Source organism: Eutrigla gurnardus (assembly GCF_963514095.1).
Source record: "Eutrigla gurnardus genome assembly, chromosome: 11".
Classification (NCBI taxonomy): Eukaryota; Metazoa; Chordata; class Actinopteri; order Perciformes; family Triglidae; genus Eutrigla; species Eutrigla gurnardus.
This window is the reverse complement of record NC_139925.1, coordinates 9,265,730-9,279,893: the sequence shown is the minus strand read 5'-3', so window position 1 is coordinate 9,279,893 and position 14,164 is coordinate 9,265,730. Positions and strand designations below refer to the sequence as shown.

General features: G+C 44.6%; 1 protein-coding gene across 2 annotated transcripts; it reads right to left on the bottom strand.

The window, feature by feature from the left end:
• Positions 1 to 61: 61 nt before the first annotated feature.
• On the bottom strand, positions 62 to 12,844 carry arhgap22a (Rho GTPase activating protein 22a). 2 transcript variants are annotated; one of them, XM_084020554.1, is made up of 11 exons: positions 12,565 to 12,844; positions 12,340 to 12,437; positions 5,493 to 5,689; positions 4,683 to 4,770; positions 2,857 to 2,985; positions 2,508 to 2,718; positions 2,292 to 2,424; positions 2,138 to 2,211; positions 1,668 to 1,789; positions 602 to 1,580; positions 62 to 514 (listed from the first exon to the last, which is right to left on the bottom strand). In XM_084020554.1, exons 2-11 carry the CDS (start codon positions 12,389 to 12,391, stop codon positions 295 to 297), a joined length of 2,205 nt encoding a protein of 734 aa, XP_083876680.1. In that variant the 5' UTR covers positions 12,392 to 12,437; positions 12,565 to 12,844; the 3' UTR covers positions 62 to 294. The 2 variants fall into 2 exon arrangements, with proteins under 2 accessions (XP_083876680.1, XP_083876681.1); XM_084020555.1 differs by lacking the exons at positions 12,340 to 12,437; positions 12,565 to 12,844 and adding an exon at positions 11,123 to 11,461.
• Positions 12,845 to 14,164: the final 1,320 nt, after the last annotated feature.

Here is a 14,164-nt window from a genome sequence, read left to right as displayed (position 1 = left end):
GGAAGATTGTACCTCATATCATCAACAAGGCTCTTTCTTACAGATGAATTTCGTCAGTAATCTGCTTCATGGCCTATTTATCATAATAAGGGATTTTTGTGGAATGGTAAAATGTTAGCTTGGTCCAGAGGAGCTCCTGTTTGGCACCGGCACTGGTCAGTGTAGGCACAAGACGGCTGTACTAAAGAGGACACGATGGCAAGTAGTACTGCACTTGGAGGTATTTGGTCTTCAAAGCTTTGTATTCGAGCTCCTCATCCTCCGATGGACCAGATGAAGGCAGGCTGGTCTGGTCTAGCTGGCCCGTGTTGCTCCCGTGGTCAGATCTCCGAGGGTTTTGAAGAACTCCTCCATCTCCTTCTGGAGGAGAGCGTTTCGGTTCTCTGCGTCTTGGTGCGCCCTCTCCGAGTTCCTGAGTCGGATCTCCAGCATGTGAAACTTCTTCTTCTCCTGGTCCAGCTCCTCCTCCAGGCGGTTTACCTGAGACTGGTACTTGGCGCAGGACTCCTCCAACCTCAATGAAGAGAAGAAGAGGTTATAGAAAACAACAACATGCTGATTCATAATTGGCCATTTGACAGGGAAATGACAAGCGATTTACTTGCGAATGCCGGTTTCATAGCTCGTCCTCTGTTTCTTTAGCTCCTGCTTGAGCTCGGTCAGCATGTTGGCGAGACCTTCGTTCGTCCCAGTGAGATCGTCCTCGGTACCGCTTGCACTGTTATCCAGAGTACTTGTACTGTCTCTCACCTCTGTGGGTCTCTCTCGACCCGGCCCTGATTTCACTGCCTTATTGCTTCCCTGTGGCTCGGCCAACGAGATCTCAAAGGACGTCCAGATGGAGGTGTCGGCGGGCAGGCTAAGACTAGAGGGGGCAACGTTGTCATAGGCGGACAACCTGTGGGATTGGTGGAGGGCTCTGTGGGACAGGGGGGTTTGAGAGGAGTCTTCATCCGAGTCTCTCTGTGTGTCCTTAAGTGGAAGGGTGTTCTCTTTAAGGGAAAGGGTTGAGTCTTTAAGTCTTTCACCAGACGAGGTGGTGCGCCTGTGAGCTCGGAGGGACGACAGGCCATTCATCAGCCAGTTGCTCCCGCCTGCGGCAGACACGTCCCCTGCCGACCCCCCTATTTTCCCCCTCTGCCCCCCAGTTGCGGCGCCGCCCTTGAAGGAGCTCCTCCAGGAGGGCAGTGCTTTAGACTGTTTACTGGGGCTAATGGCGACTTCACTCCCACCTCTCTGTTCAGTTTTGCTATCTGCTTTTACATCCACTTTCTCTTCAGTCTTACCTTTGCCCTTCCCTTCAATCTGACCATCCTCACCCTTCTCCAATGTTGTAACGGGGCTGGGTGCAGTGGGCTGACTGTCTGTAGAAGGGGTTGAACATTGGGGCTCCTGATTAGGGGTTTTGCAGGTTTGGGGGTCAGTGTCTTCTTTCGAGAACCATTCCACTTTGTATCGTTGACTAGGACTCAGCTGTTGCTGTTGGGGAACCGTGGCCTCAGCTTCCGGCTCCTCCCGTTGGTAAAGCTGGGTGTGTTCACTGATCAGCACAGTCATGAGGTGCTGCACCTGTGAACTTCCTGTCCATAATGACAAACAAACATATACTTCATGGTACTGTACATATTGATTGGAAAACAAGTTTCGTGCTGCAATGTATCACCAACCCTCCATCATGGTAACCGGGTCCTCCACTCTGGGCCGGAGGATGTTGGGTCCGAACACGGTGGCCAGATTCTGAACACTCATCTTATTCTCACTGGAGTGGGACTGAACCTCGTCCAGAAACCTGAGCAGAGAGAACCAGAAGTTTATTTCCACGTGTTATGTAAAATCAACAGTGTTGGCTGAACCCCTCGTTCTCTTTTTATCTCAACTCAAACTGATAAAAAAAGGAGGGCTGAGTCATGACTCTGGCTGGTGTGTGGGCTCAGCTGACAGACATGTAATTATACACGCATCACTGTGATGTCACTTCCCCTGATGGTGTGGGAAAAGAGAACGTGGGCGTTACGAATGCTATTTCTCTTGTGTGACGGGCTCACACATCCTCAATCATCAAACAGTGGATGTGACAGCAGAAACAATCAGACCCATCACAGCCACTTACTGATGCAAAGCACACGACAAGACTTACTTGCAGATGTATGTAAGGAGGTTGTAGTTGACCTGAGGAAGGGATTTCACCTGTTTGCCTAACTCTCCGATACCCTTGAAGAAAAAGAACACACGTTTATTTCAAAGGCAAGAGTTTTGAAATGTACCAGTGAAGTGTTATTACGTGTGATTACCGTTGCTTTGTCCTTGGTGAGAAGCTGATCACAAGAGAGAAACTGTGTGTATTTGGAGAATGGGATAATAGGCTCTGGCAGCTCCCTTATATACAGCTTTAGAAGTGATGCCACCGTGTGGACATCTGTGGTACTGTAAGAGACAGAGACACAGCACTTTCCAGATTATAGCTCGCCATGCTGCTAGAGATCAAATATCCACTACCAACGCGTCACCTGTCAAACACTGGCTTCTCGCCACGGTCGAAGGCGTCCTGCAGCTCTCGGACGTGGTTGGTCTGTCCAGGGGCCCTGAAAAGGCCCTCCTCCTGGAGCCCATGTTCACGTATGAAACACGCACACTGTTCCACCAGCACGGGGACCAGTCGCTGAGGGCCACAATGGGCCTCATACAACATTGTCTCCTCTAGGTGCTGCCCAAAGACACCTGCAGCCACACAGAAGATGAACACCAGGCGGGTCATTAATGTTTTCATGTGTACCCAAGAGGGTTAAGTCCCCTCTTTAAAGCATTACATGCTTATGGAGACATTTTTGTTAATGTGTCTGTATTTAAGAATCGCACCTCCTCCAAGTGGAGCCCATATGACTCTGCGAATGGCTCTGACCCATTCCTCCATGTCACTCTGAGAGTTGGCCATCAGCAGGAATGATTCGTGGCTTACGCCTGTTCGGTCCTTTTCTCCAGCACCCCCTGAAAACGCAAACATATTTAATTACATTCTGGACCAGTAATGGTGCTTTTAAAAATACTGTGATAATCACAAAAACTGTATTAAAAAAAGGAGGAAAAAACTACCAACTAGCTCTATCAGTGTTTCCAATAACCTTATTAGCTCCAGCACCCCTGTAAAGTACAAAGCTGCAGCCATCTCCTTCCTCTGGCTGCACACAGCACGATACCACCTGGTTTGACATTTGAGTTTGACATTTGAGTTGGTTTAAGTTTAGCTTTGATGACAGTGTGTGTGTGTGTGTTCTCCCCCTTCATGTGGCGTTGCAATCCTTTGCTTTTGAAGAGGTGGAAGCACCACTCCGTTAGAGATGGAGACAAAAGCATCACACCTGCCATTCAAATAGTGCTATTACGTTTGGTACTGATGAAAACCTTCTTGTTAATACAATCCAAAAGAGTTTTTTTGTAAGTGGATTTGGTTCAGGGTTGCTGTGTAGACTATATCAGTACCTGCATTACTAAGTCCTGCATTGTGCTGCATAGTGTGTTGTAGAGAAATGACCCAGAAAGAGTAGCGTTCCCTGAGGACACCAGCAACTGCACCATGTCTTTCTATCCAGGACCGTTATTTCACCAACACACTTCCTCTATGAAGTGATACTCCACATGATTTAATACAAATCACATATCATTTGCATGACTTCACCATTTTTCATAGCACAAACTTGTGTTTTAGATTTCTGAACATGTTTTCCTTAAATTATGGGCAGCCATTGGTCTCCACTTATATGGAAATGACCTTGCGGAGAACTAAAACGTGAAGGTTATTTATCAGAAAGAGCATATTTCTTTTTTTTTCATGACAAATAAGTACATTTGCATGTGAGATGAATTGAAACCAGTGTCTGCCTGTGAGGTGGGAGGTGATAAATAGGTTGGGATGAGGAAAATATTTATGTTGCAGAACATCATTGCATGCATAAATCTAAAAGGTAACCATAGTTTAATATCAAGTTGCAATAGTGTAGTATTGCAATACATTTAAAATGTGCTACCCGCAGAATCAATACAATATTGACCCAGGTAGTCATTTCTTTCTTTCTTTCTTTCTTTCTTTCTTTCTTTCTTTCTTTCTTTCTTTCTTTCTTCCTTCCTTCTTCCTGCCCTCTTGTCTATCTGCTGTACACACTGTCTACCCCTCTGACTGTAATCATGCCAACCCAGTGCTGTCAAGTGCAGAAATGAATGAAGCCTTTGTTGATCGGTCAAACACATTGCTGTGGCAATCACATCCTTTCTGCTATTCTGCATATTTCATGCATGCGTTACGGCCTGTGACTCATACGTAGCTATTTATCTACTTCTTTCTTTTAGTATCACAAGTTTCACACAGATTTACAGTACGATCACAATTTCTAACAACAAATAGAGATACACTCTCTGATTTACAGGGATTATTGGGATCAAGTAGTGGTCGTGGTATATGCACTCGTGTTGCATTTGATTTGGGGTTTCATCAGCTTCTGAACAGTAAAATGTTAAGTATCAGACGTGTTCCTTCATTCCACAGGATTTAGTGTAATATACCATTTTAAATACAAATCTTGTTTGTTTGACACGTACGGAACAGGAAACAGCAGGCTCAGCATCACTTGAACACGACACACTCGCTCACTCACTTGCTAACACGCAGCGTTGTCACCATGCCAACTCACCTGGAACAATTTCAAAAGGGTGTCGCCCGGGCTCGTCCTGATTGGCGGGCAGCTCATTGACCTGACTGCCCTGAAGAGGAATACAGCCCTGCAGGGGAAGGAGAGACAGGCAGGTAGAAAGACAGACAGGCATCAAGGAACACACCCGTATCAACGGCATTCAAGAGCCAAACAAGAAATCAATTAGTGGCTCTGGACTTGGGCGCGTAGTGCATGTTAAACATTATAGAGTTCTGAGTACACTGAGCTCTGGGCGTCCGTCCAACCCAGGGAGGTAATGATGATGGAGGGAGAGATGACTCAGGGAAACATCTATTTATCCCTCTGGCGCTTCCTGTACCGTGCATTTCTGATCCCTCTACCATAGAGAGGGTCAAAGGTCAGATACTAAGTGCTTATGGCAGAACCACAGGACAGCCAGTTACCACATTTTCAATGTGTGTGTCAGGGCAATAACAACACTCAATGACTTTAGGGAAGAGTGGGGGCGATGATATTTGTGTGAAAGGTGATTCAGCGATAGTTTGATACACCAAATATGAAGATAAGAGTGCGCAATGCAGGAAAGGGCTTCAAAATGTATTTTGTCACCTGATTTAAAAGAATCAATAAGCTATTTTCAGAGTTGGAGAACACACGATGGATCGGCTGGCCTCGGGGGGAAAATACCGATCAGATAAATTCATGAGGCTTGAATATGTATCTGGCTTTGAACCAGAATGAATCCAACAACACACAGCGGTGCAGCCTCCAACAGGTGACATCGGGTAACCGTCCAGTGTAAGCTATGTGTTATTGTGTGAGCTCCACCTGTGCCTTGGTTTCATCCTGGTCCTTGTAGAAATACAGAGCTTCAGTCCTCAGGACGAACCAACGCAGCTGCCAGTTCTTCATGATACTCCGTTGTCTCTTCAGCCAACCTGCCTTCAGGGCTTTCTCCTGGTCCAGAGGAGAGCAGGGCCTAGAGACCCGAGACAACTCTCCGAGCACCATGCTCTTGGACCGCGCTGCATTAACACACATAGAAATCACATGAGGGCATCAGAATGACAGTGAGATCAAGAGACAGAGAGAGAGAAAGGAATAGGGACTTACATAAAGACAGAAGAGCCATGTTATTTGGGGATATTCTCTCTTTGTTTTGCTCTTATTCTGAGAAGGCATGATTCACAGAAGTCTCACTTGCAGGGAACAACCCACCCAACAACCCTAACCCTAACTCAACATATCAAGGTATGGCCTCCATTTTGGGGGGAAGACATCCATGTCCCATACAATTTTATTGTGTGGTTCGGATATTAATGAGGGCATACATCATTTCCAATATCATTGCGATACAGAGAGTGTGGCTTTGGATCGGGTTGCGCTTTAACTGCTACAGACTGATGACAAGCAACGATTGTGTATTGGCATAGGTATGCCATAGGGAAAGAGCAAAACACAGCAACAGTGGAGTGTTCCCTAGGGAGTCGGGGAGGAGAGAAAGAAGGAGAGAGATAAACAAAAAGGCAGAGAGAGAGAGAGAGAGAGAGAGGAGAGAGAAATCAATGTCGTATTTCCCCCCCTTGTTAATTGCATCTTGCTTTCTGCTGAGGACAGCATGGAAGGTATCTGCAAGGGCCTGGACTGAAATCTCTCTCTCGCTCTTGCTTATCAGCTCTCTGCCTTCGCTTCTCATTTTAATTCCGCCCTTTCTGAATGTCCTTCATTTGCAGAGTCACGACTGCTAGGAAGAGAGAAGACAAGTGGAAGCCACGTGAAGCAGTCATTAACAAATCTGTATGCTGACAGCAGGAACAGGGTCTATAAACACAGCAGGCTTCTTTATAAAAAGAGGCAGGAAACGTCAGAGAGGAACTGTTTTTTATATCCGCTTCCAGTAAAGAACTAGGGGTCAAATGGTTATCTTTTCAGGGAAAAAAAGGACTTTAATAAAAACATAAGTATGAGCTTGATGGTGTTAATCCCCTTTACATTACAATATATAATACAATACTCCATTACAAGTAAAACTTCTGCATTCGATATTTCAGATTTCAAGCAAAAGTATCTACGTATTAAAGGAGAAATCCGGTCATTTTTGACCCCATGTCCGTTGTCCTCAGGGTCATCCCGACTTATTAGAAGCAAAAAACCCGACAAAAATTGACGTTGCCTAGCCCGAGATCTGTACCTGCCTGGCAGCCTTCCAGACTCGCTACAATGCTAACCCATTGGGGCACCGTTGTATCTGCTTTCCTGGGCCACAGAAAACAATTCCAAGACCTATGCAACACAGGTTGTGTCCGTACGAGACACCACGGCGCTCGTTTAGCACAAATAGTGTGGCAAAACGACATAAATGTGTGTTTTAGCATGAAGTTACTCACCTCATATCACCCCGTAGAGTAGACATTAGCAGTAGATAGCCGAGCGCCTGTCATCCCTCCCAGTCACCGCAGAAATGAAAACGTTTTTCACGTAGTTTTGATTTTGTATCCATAAAGAAACGAGCAGTGCAGTCGTCCTGTCCGTAATAAATCCATGAAGATGTTACGTCCATATGTATGACTGTTACAACATAGCAACATAGCAACATAGCTTCAGCTAGTAACGTTCCGGGCGCTCGTCCGTCCCAGTCACCGCAGAAACATAGCAACGATAGCTTACAGCTAAACAGTAGCCGGGAGCCAAAACAATGGAAGACTCGCGCAAGTTCCCGTCTCCCGACGTCCTCACTCTGGAGCTGTTTTCAAGCCACTAGTGACAAACTTCTTTCCATCGAGTAGTGCCGTCATGTCCATATGACAGTGTAACTGGCGCTAGCCTACATAGTAAGATTGCTTAGCCTTTGTGACAGTTGAAGCTGCTACAGCGACAACAAATCTCGCGCAGTCTCAGTAGGCTAGTTGTGTTGACAGCACGAGTGGTAGTCGCGTGTCGCGTGTCGCCGTGTCGCGCGTGCAGACTGCAGTCTCTCATCAACACAGTGAGAACAAAGTGACCCTCGCGCGACTGTCCAAGATGTTTCACTGTACTGGCTTGAAAACAGCTCCAGAGTGAGGACGGCAGACGGGAACTTGCGTGAGACTTGCATTGTTTTGGCTCCCAGCTACTGTTTAGCTGTAAGCTATCGTTGCTATGTTGTAACATAGTCGCACATATGGACATAACGGCTTCATGGATTTATTACGGACAGGACGACTGCACTGCTCGGTCGTTTCTTTATGGATACAAAATCAAAACTACGAGGAAAACGTCTTCGTTTCTGCGGTGACTGGGACGGACGAGCGCCCGGCACGTTACTAGCTGAAGCTATGTTGCTATGTTGTAACAGTCATACATATGGACGTAACAGCTTCATGGATTTATTACGGACATGACGACTGCACTGCTCGGTCGTTTCTTTATGGATACAAAATCAAAACTACGTGAAAAACGTTTTCGTTTCTGCGGTGACTGGGAGGGACTACAGGCGCTCGGCTGTCTACTGCTAATGTCTACTCTACGGGGTGATTTGAGGTGAGTAACTTCATGCTAAAACACACATATTTATGTCGTTTTGCCACACTATTTGTGCTAAACGAGCGCCGTGGTGTCTCGTACGGACACAACCTGTGTTGCATAGGTCTTGGAATGGTTTTCTGTGGCCCAGGAAAGCAGATACAACGGTGCCCCAATGGGTTAGCATTGTAGCGAGTCTGGAAGGCTGCCAGGCAGGTACAGATCTCGGGCTAGGCAACGTCAATTTTTGTCGGGTTTTTTGCTTCTAATAAGTCGGGATGACCCTGAGGACAACGGACATGGGGTCAAAAATGACCGGATTTCTCCTTTAATAGCAACATGTACTTAATGTATCAAAAGTAAAAGTACTAATAATGCTGAAATTGGCCCCATGTGAGTGTTTCATTATCGTAGTATTCGTTATCTTTACATGCATTAATGTGTAAGCAGCATATTGATGTTGTAGTTGGGTACGGTAGGGAAATTTAAAACTGGTATATAAATGATTTGGTATGTTGTACAGTGGATTTTATTTTATGAACTGATTTGTAGGTAAAATAATATGATATGTGAAGAAATATAACTGTAACAAAATTGAAATACTCAAGTGAAGTACACAAAGTGTCAAATGTGTCCCTGACAACAGCAGCTGAGTAAATCCACCAATAAACTATCAAGAGTGAAAGCACTTATGAATGAAACTGGGCCCAATCAGTGTTACATTATATTAAAATCACATGAATTATTAACGATGCATAACTGTAGCATTTTGTTGTTATGTGTGGTTGCAGTGGAGCAAATTTAAACCACTCTATTTACTGTTGGGTGATTAAATCTATTAGTTTGTCACATATTGAGCTCATTATGTTTTGTACGCCTCTGAGATATTGTAATGTGGAAGTGTAAAACAGCATAAGACTTTAATAATCAACTAAAGTACAAGTACCTTGCGTACAGTACTAGAAGAAATATGCTGTGGTACATTCAGCACTAATACTTTATGGATATTGCCAGGAATTAAATTATTCAACTAATGATTCATTAGTCATCCCATAACATTGTTATCATGTATTAGATTAGTAACATACAGTCTCTTTTCACAAACATATAAGTTAGATCATAATAATATTTTTTGATGATACTAATTAACGTGGTGTAGTATCAACAGGGTCTCAATACTAAAATCTTGAGGAAATTACCATTTTGCATGTGCTGCATGTGATGCTTAGAGCCTCCAAAACAATACTTTCTTGACTTAAAGCACTTCATTATTTATTCAAAAGCCCTCAGTTTGCCAATTATTCAGCCACAGATAATGAGAGAAGCCTCAACCGCTTCCCAGGATTTAACCAGTAATTTCCCGTAAGACCCGACACTGCTTTAGGATTCTGCTCCGATATCTCGGCTACTTAGTCCAGCTCTGTGATGCTGCATGATGCTGCATAAAAGGGCCAGAGGAGAGCAGAGCTGGGAAATCTAATCAAAGGAGAATACCATTACAGCAAATGAGAGATGGCAAGCGCACAAAATGTGGCAAGCAAAGTGTAGTGGCTACTTGTCCTTCCCTTCATCTTTTATGGTCTCTGGTTGAGAATAAGACGCTGCCAAGGGAGAAATGACACCCGAACCTAAACACACACAAAAGTAAGACTGCTGCTAGCCTATATATCGCTCTGCTTTGTCCATTTTCAACAGCACAGAGATCAGAATCTCTCTTCCTGTCAGTCTGGAAATTCATCTTCTTCTCAAAAAATCAATACCGGTCAATTTCCTAGAGATAAGTTCAACTGTCACAACTCCCCGAGCCACCTGAAGAGCGTGTGTTGGTCGTCTATAGCAACCACCTGCTATGAACACAACAAGTATTTATACTCTGCATCAAGACAATCTCAGTGGCAGTGATTTACAGCTTCCTTATTCATCTTCACACACAGTCATGTGAGAGGCATGTATATTTGGTGTCCTGACTTCGGCGGCCACAAGTGGGTTTTACCCGGCGCTTAGAGGAACTATGTTTGCCGGTCAGCTGTCGTGATTTACACGAGGGGAGAGCCCCCGCATTCCTTTCTCCACCTCTGATGTGGAGTCACCTGTCAAAGCCGTGCCAACCAGAAACTAACCCAATAAAACCCTGGACAAATAGAGATGTAGCCACGGGGTTCAGGTGTGAACATGCAGATCATTGTTGGAGGGAGGACTGTCCTTAGCAGCCATGTTTACTACAACCAACACAGTATGGAATCCACAAGGTCTGATTCTAGGAACAGAGCTTTAGGGCTGCTGAGCACCCAATGACCCCAAAAAACTGTACATTTTATCGTTATTCAGGACTATCATTGCCATTCACTGTGACTGGAAATCTCACTTTAATGCTGAGCAAAAAAGCCATCACTTGGTTTTGCAAAGTACTACAAATTATATTCTATTAAAATGAAAAGATAATGAGGTATAGCTGGGGTGAACGGGGCAGGTGGAGAGAGAAAGTGGATCATACCATACCATGACGCGGTTGGGGGGGTGCTAAAGCACCCCTAAAAACAGGCTAGATACGCCTATGGAATCCACTAGGAATGAGGACGGCGTGATCCAGAGACTCGAGGGATTACATCACTCTGTAGTAGAGCCTATTAACTCTCCACCAGCTGAAGCCTCCACACTTCAGATCATGCAAGAAAACTCAGGTCATTGCTAACAACAATAGTCACTGGGATGCAGAATGACACTGCTGCTGCTAACACGCCGCTGTTCCATCGTTTTCAATGTCATGATCAATGAATGCACGCACACCGGTGTTGAAGTCACATCGTTACAAAAGACAGCAGGACAAATGGAGCTCTGCAGAGACAGTGAGAGAGGCGGGAGAAAGAGACGGACCACAGAGAGGACGGAAAGAAGCAGGGAAGAAGAGAAAGAGATGGAGGGATGGAGGAAGGAAGGGGAGGAGGGACTGTGCTTACCCCGGCGTGCCTGTTTTATCTTGGGGCTCAGCATGGTTACCGTTGCTGTGCTGCTCCCTCTCACAGAGACATGACTGCATCCCTCTGTTCACACACTATTCTTCCAGCACACACTCTCACACACACACACACACACACACTGCTGCCTCGCCCTGTTACTCCTCATCCTCTCCGAGCATCTCTCTCTCTCCCCGGCTCACTGTCTTGCACTTGGACACTGTCTCCCTCCGATTCCACGCTCACACATGCACACACACTTACAAGCACTTAATCACACACTCTCCTCTTCGTCCCCCTCCTTTCTCCCGTCTCACTCCCCCCCTGTCTGTCCCACTGGCCCGGCGTGCTGTTGTTCTCACTTACTCTATCCAGAGCCCTGCCCACTCTCCCTGCCTCTCTCTCCTTTGCTATCTGTCTCTCTGCCTTCTGCTGCACACTCTCCGTATCAATTTCTCACCGTCTATAAATACGTCTGGCTGCGTGTCCTCTGTCTTGTCACCCGTTCCTTTACATTGGCTCCTACAGCGCTACTCGATCTCCACGATCTCTCCAGCTGTTTCCTCGTGGAGATTTAATTATGGTCTCTTCTGTAGCCGAAGTCCAACCTCAGATCAATACATTTGATTAAACTGACATCATTCGTACCATTAAGTATTTGATGCAGAGCAAGTGCCAAGTCATTGTATCGTCCAAACCATAGCAGATGCGTGATACGTTTAGGTTGGACATGTGTTTAAAAACTGACAAAACTCCACCGTACGGCTCTCACATTAGTATTGCGACTCATTCAGGGTAAGATTTATAGTCTTAAGGGAAAAATGCCACGCTGCTCAGTCACTCAGCAATCTGTATGCTGAGAGCCACAGCACTCAAGGGTGTGATGTTCATGTTGGTGTTCAGCCTGGTTGGGTTGTAGTGGTGTAGTAGTGTGATAAAGCAGTTCAAGAGGCTGGAGGAGACTAAACGTTGAGAATAACCTCCTGAGTTCACACATAACAATCAATAACAAATGATACACTAACTCTATGAAGGCTGGATACAAGTGTGGCAGTATGTTTATAGTAGCATAACTTTGGGAATAATTATCTTAAAGCTTATTGGAGCTTATCTTTTATGAGAGCTAATATAACCAGAAAGTGGTTTAAACAACAACATAAATATTCACCTTGCTTCCCATAATCCTCTTTGTTGCAAATCAAACTAAAAGAGAGCTTTACCTGTCAATTCTTTCAGTTGGTCACTGGTCAGAGGAGTCCTGGACGTCTTCATGGAAGCGACCCCGTCTGCAGTGTATCCTTCTCCACTGAGGCCATTTCTAGAGATCACATGCACACACACACACACACACACACACACACACACACGGGCTCTAAACAATGGCTACACTGAACTCTAGTACTCTGCTGAATTGATAAGAAACAAATCAAATGACATTCACATACCCAAAGAGAAAGGACTACTATGGCTGCCATCAGTAACACACCAGTGACGTGCGGCTGAAGAATGCTGATGTGAACAGACTCTGATAGAAGGAAGTAAATAAAGACGGTCATGCGAGTTTTACTTGCCATGTCATCTCGTACGGACAGACCAGACGACTCTCAGTCCGGAACCAGACTCTTTGTGCTGCACAAGAAAGCATCACTGTTGCAAGCAGCTGCTGTGATAGGTACAGCTTTACGGAGAAATAAATCACAGCTGTGTGATGCCCTCCTTCTCTGAATGCTTCAGAATGTCTCTCACTGAGGAAGTGAACTGCCTTGATGGAGAAGTGAAAACGGCTGACATCTGTGAAGATGATGATTTCCCCTTCAGATGCTGTCACTGTACATTTTCCCACTCACAGCAGAGTAGAATATCAGTGCTCTGGCTATTTGTATGTACATCGAAAGGAAAGGTCACAAGCTTTTAATTTGAAAAACCCTTAAAAGCTGGTTTTCTCTCGAGCTACAAAGTGGTGGAAAGTATGGAAGCACATCTACTCGAGTCCTTTTCTTCAGTACAATCTGTACATAAAGGTTTATTTGCAATAATCGAATACAATATTACTAATGCATACAATTGGTATTCACTAGTGATAAAAACAGAATCATATAACATTATAATAAGAGTCATTCTGCATAATAAGTAGTTTGGATACTTGAAGTACATTTTGATGATAACACATCTGTGCCTTTACTTCTGTGACATTTTGTATTCAGGACTTTTACTACTATGATATTTCTACTTTTACTTAAGCAAGGTATCCCATACATTTGTTATGACTTATTATATGTATTCCTTGCTTTCTTGCTTTGTGTTCTCCATTTTAATACCTCTATGTCCATTCGTTTTTTGTAAAGCACATTGAGCTGCATTTTATGTAATGAAAGGTGCTTTATGAATTAACTTTATTCATAGTATTGCTTCCACCAATGTGCACAGTCATGATTTTAAATTTTCATTTAAGTGATGTTTTTTATTCAATATATTTCCCTTAAAGCATAAAAAAACCATCATGGCACAAAGGTATTATCTTGGAATTCAAAAGAAACCACAAGTAACCACAGATAAAACACAGTGCATATAAAATATATTGGGTGGCACCGACAAGCGGCAGCCAGTTAAATACAATAACACTGATCCAAGGACAGAGAAATACAGTAAAAGCACTCACAGGGTTACATGCACTCATGTTAACCACTCCATATGCATGGCAGGCAGTACGGCAGACACTAAATAATGTGACGTACGTACACATAGACACTCACATAGTCCAGACGCACCAGCCTCTGAGGGGCGTGGGGAACATCATCTATAATCTAGAAATATGGTCCTGAGGGACACAAAGGAAATGAGTGTGTTTAATTGAAGACGTGGAGAGAGCACGTCTCATTAGTGAGAGCAGAGGAAGTGTCGTAGCTGAAATGACATGGAGCAGGTCGGAGAGGCAATGGCGTTATGTCGGAAACAAAGTCGTTTAGTTCACCTGCTATTAACCATTATCACTAGTCACATGACTTGCTAATGCTATCAGTAGCCTACACACATCTTCACAGCTTT

What these genes read in the sequence shown, in the direction of transcription:
- arhgap22a (XM_084020554.1), bottom strand. Translation starts at nt 12,391, where the DNA reads ATGAAGACGTCCAGGACTCCTCTGACCAGTGACCAACTGAAAGAATTG. An exon ending in TCACCAAGGACAAAGCAACG is followed by an intron (nt 2,212 to 2,291) that starts GTAATCACACGT and finishes TTTTTCTTCAAG; the next exon opens with GGTATCGGAGAGTTAGGCAA. An exon ending in CCCGGTTACCATGATGGAGG is followed by an intron (nt 1,581 to 1,667) that starts GTTGGTGATACA and finishes CATTATGGACAG; the next exon opens with GAAGTTCACAGGTGCAGCAC.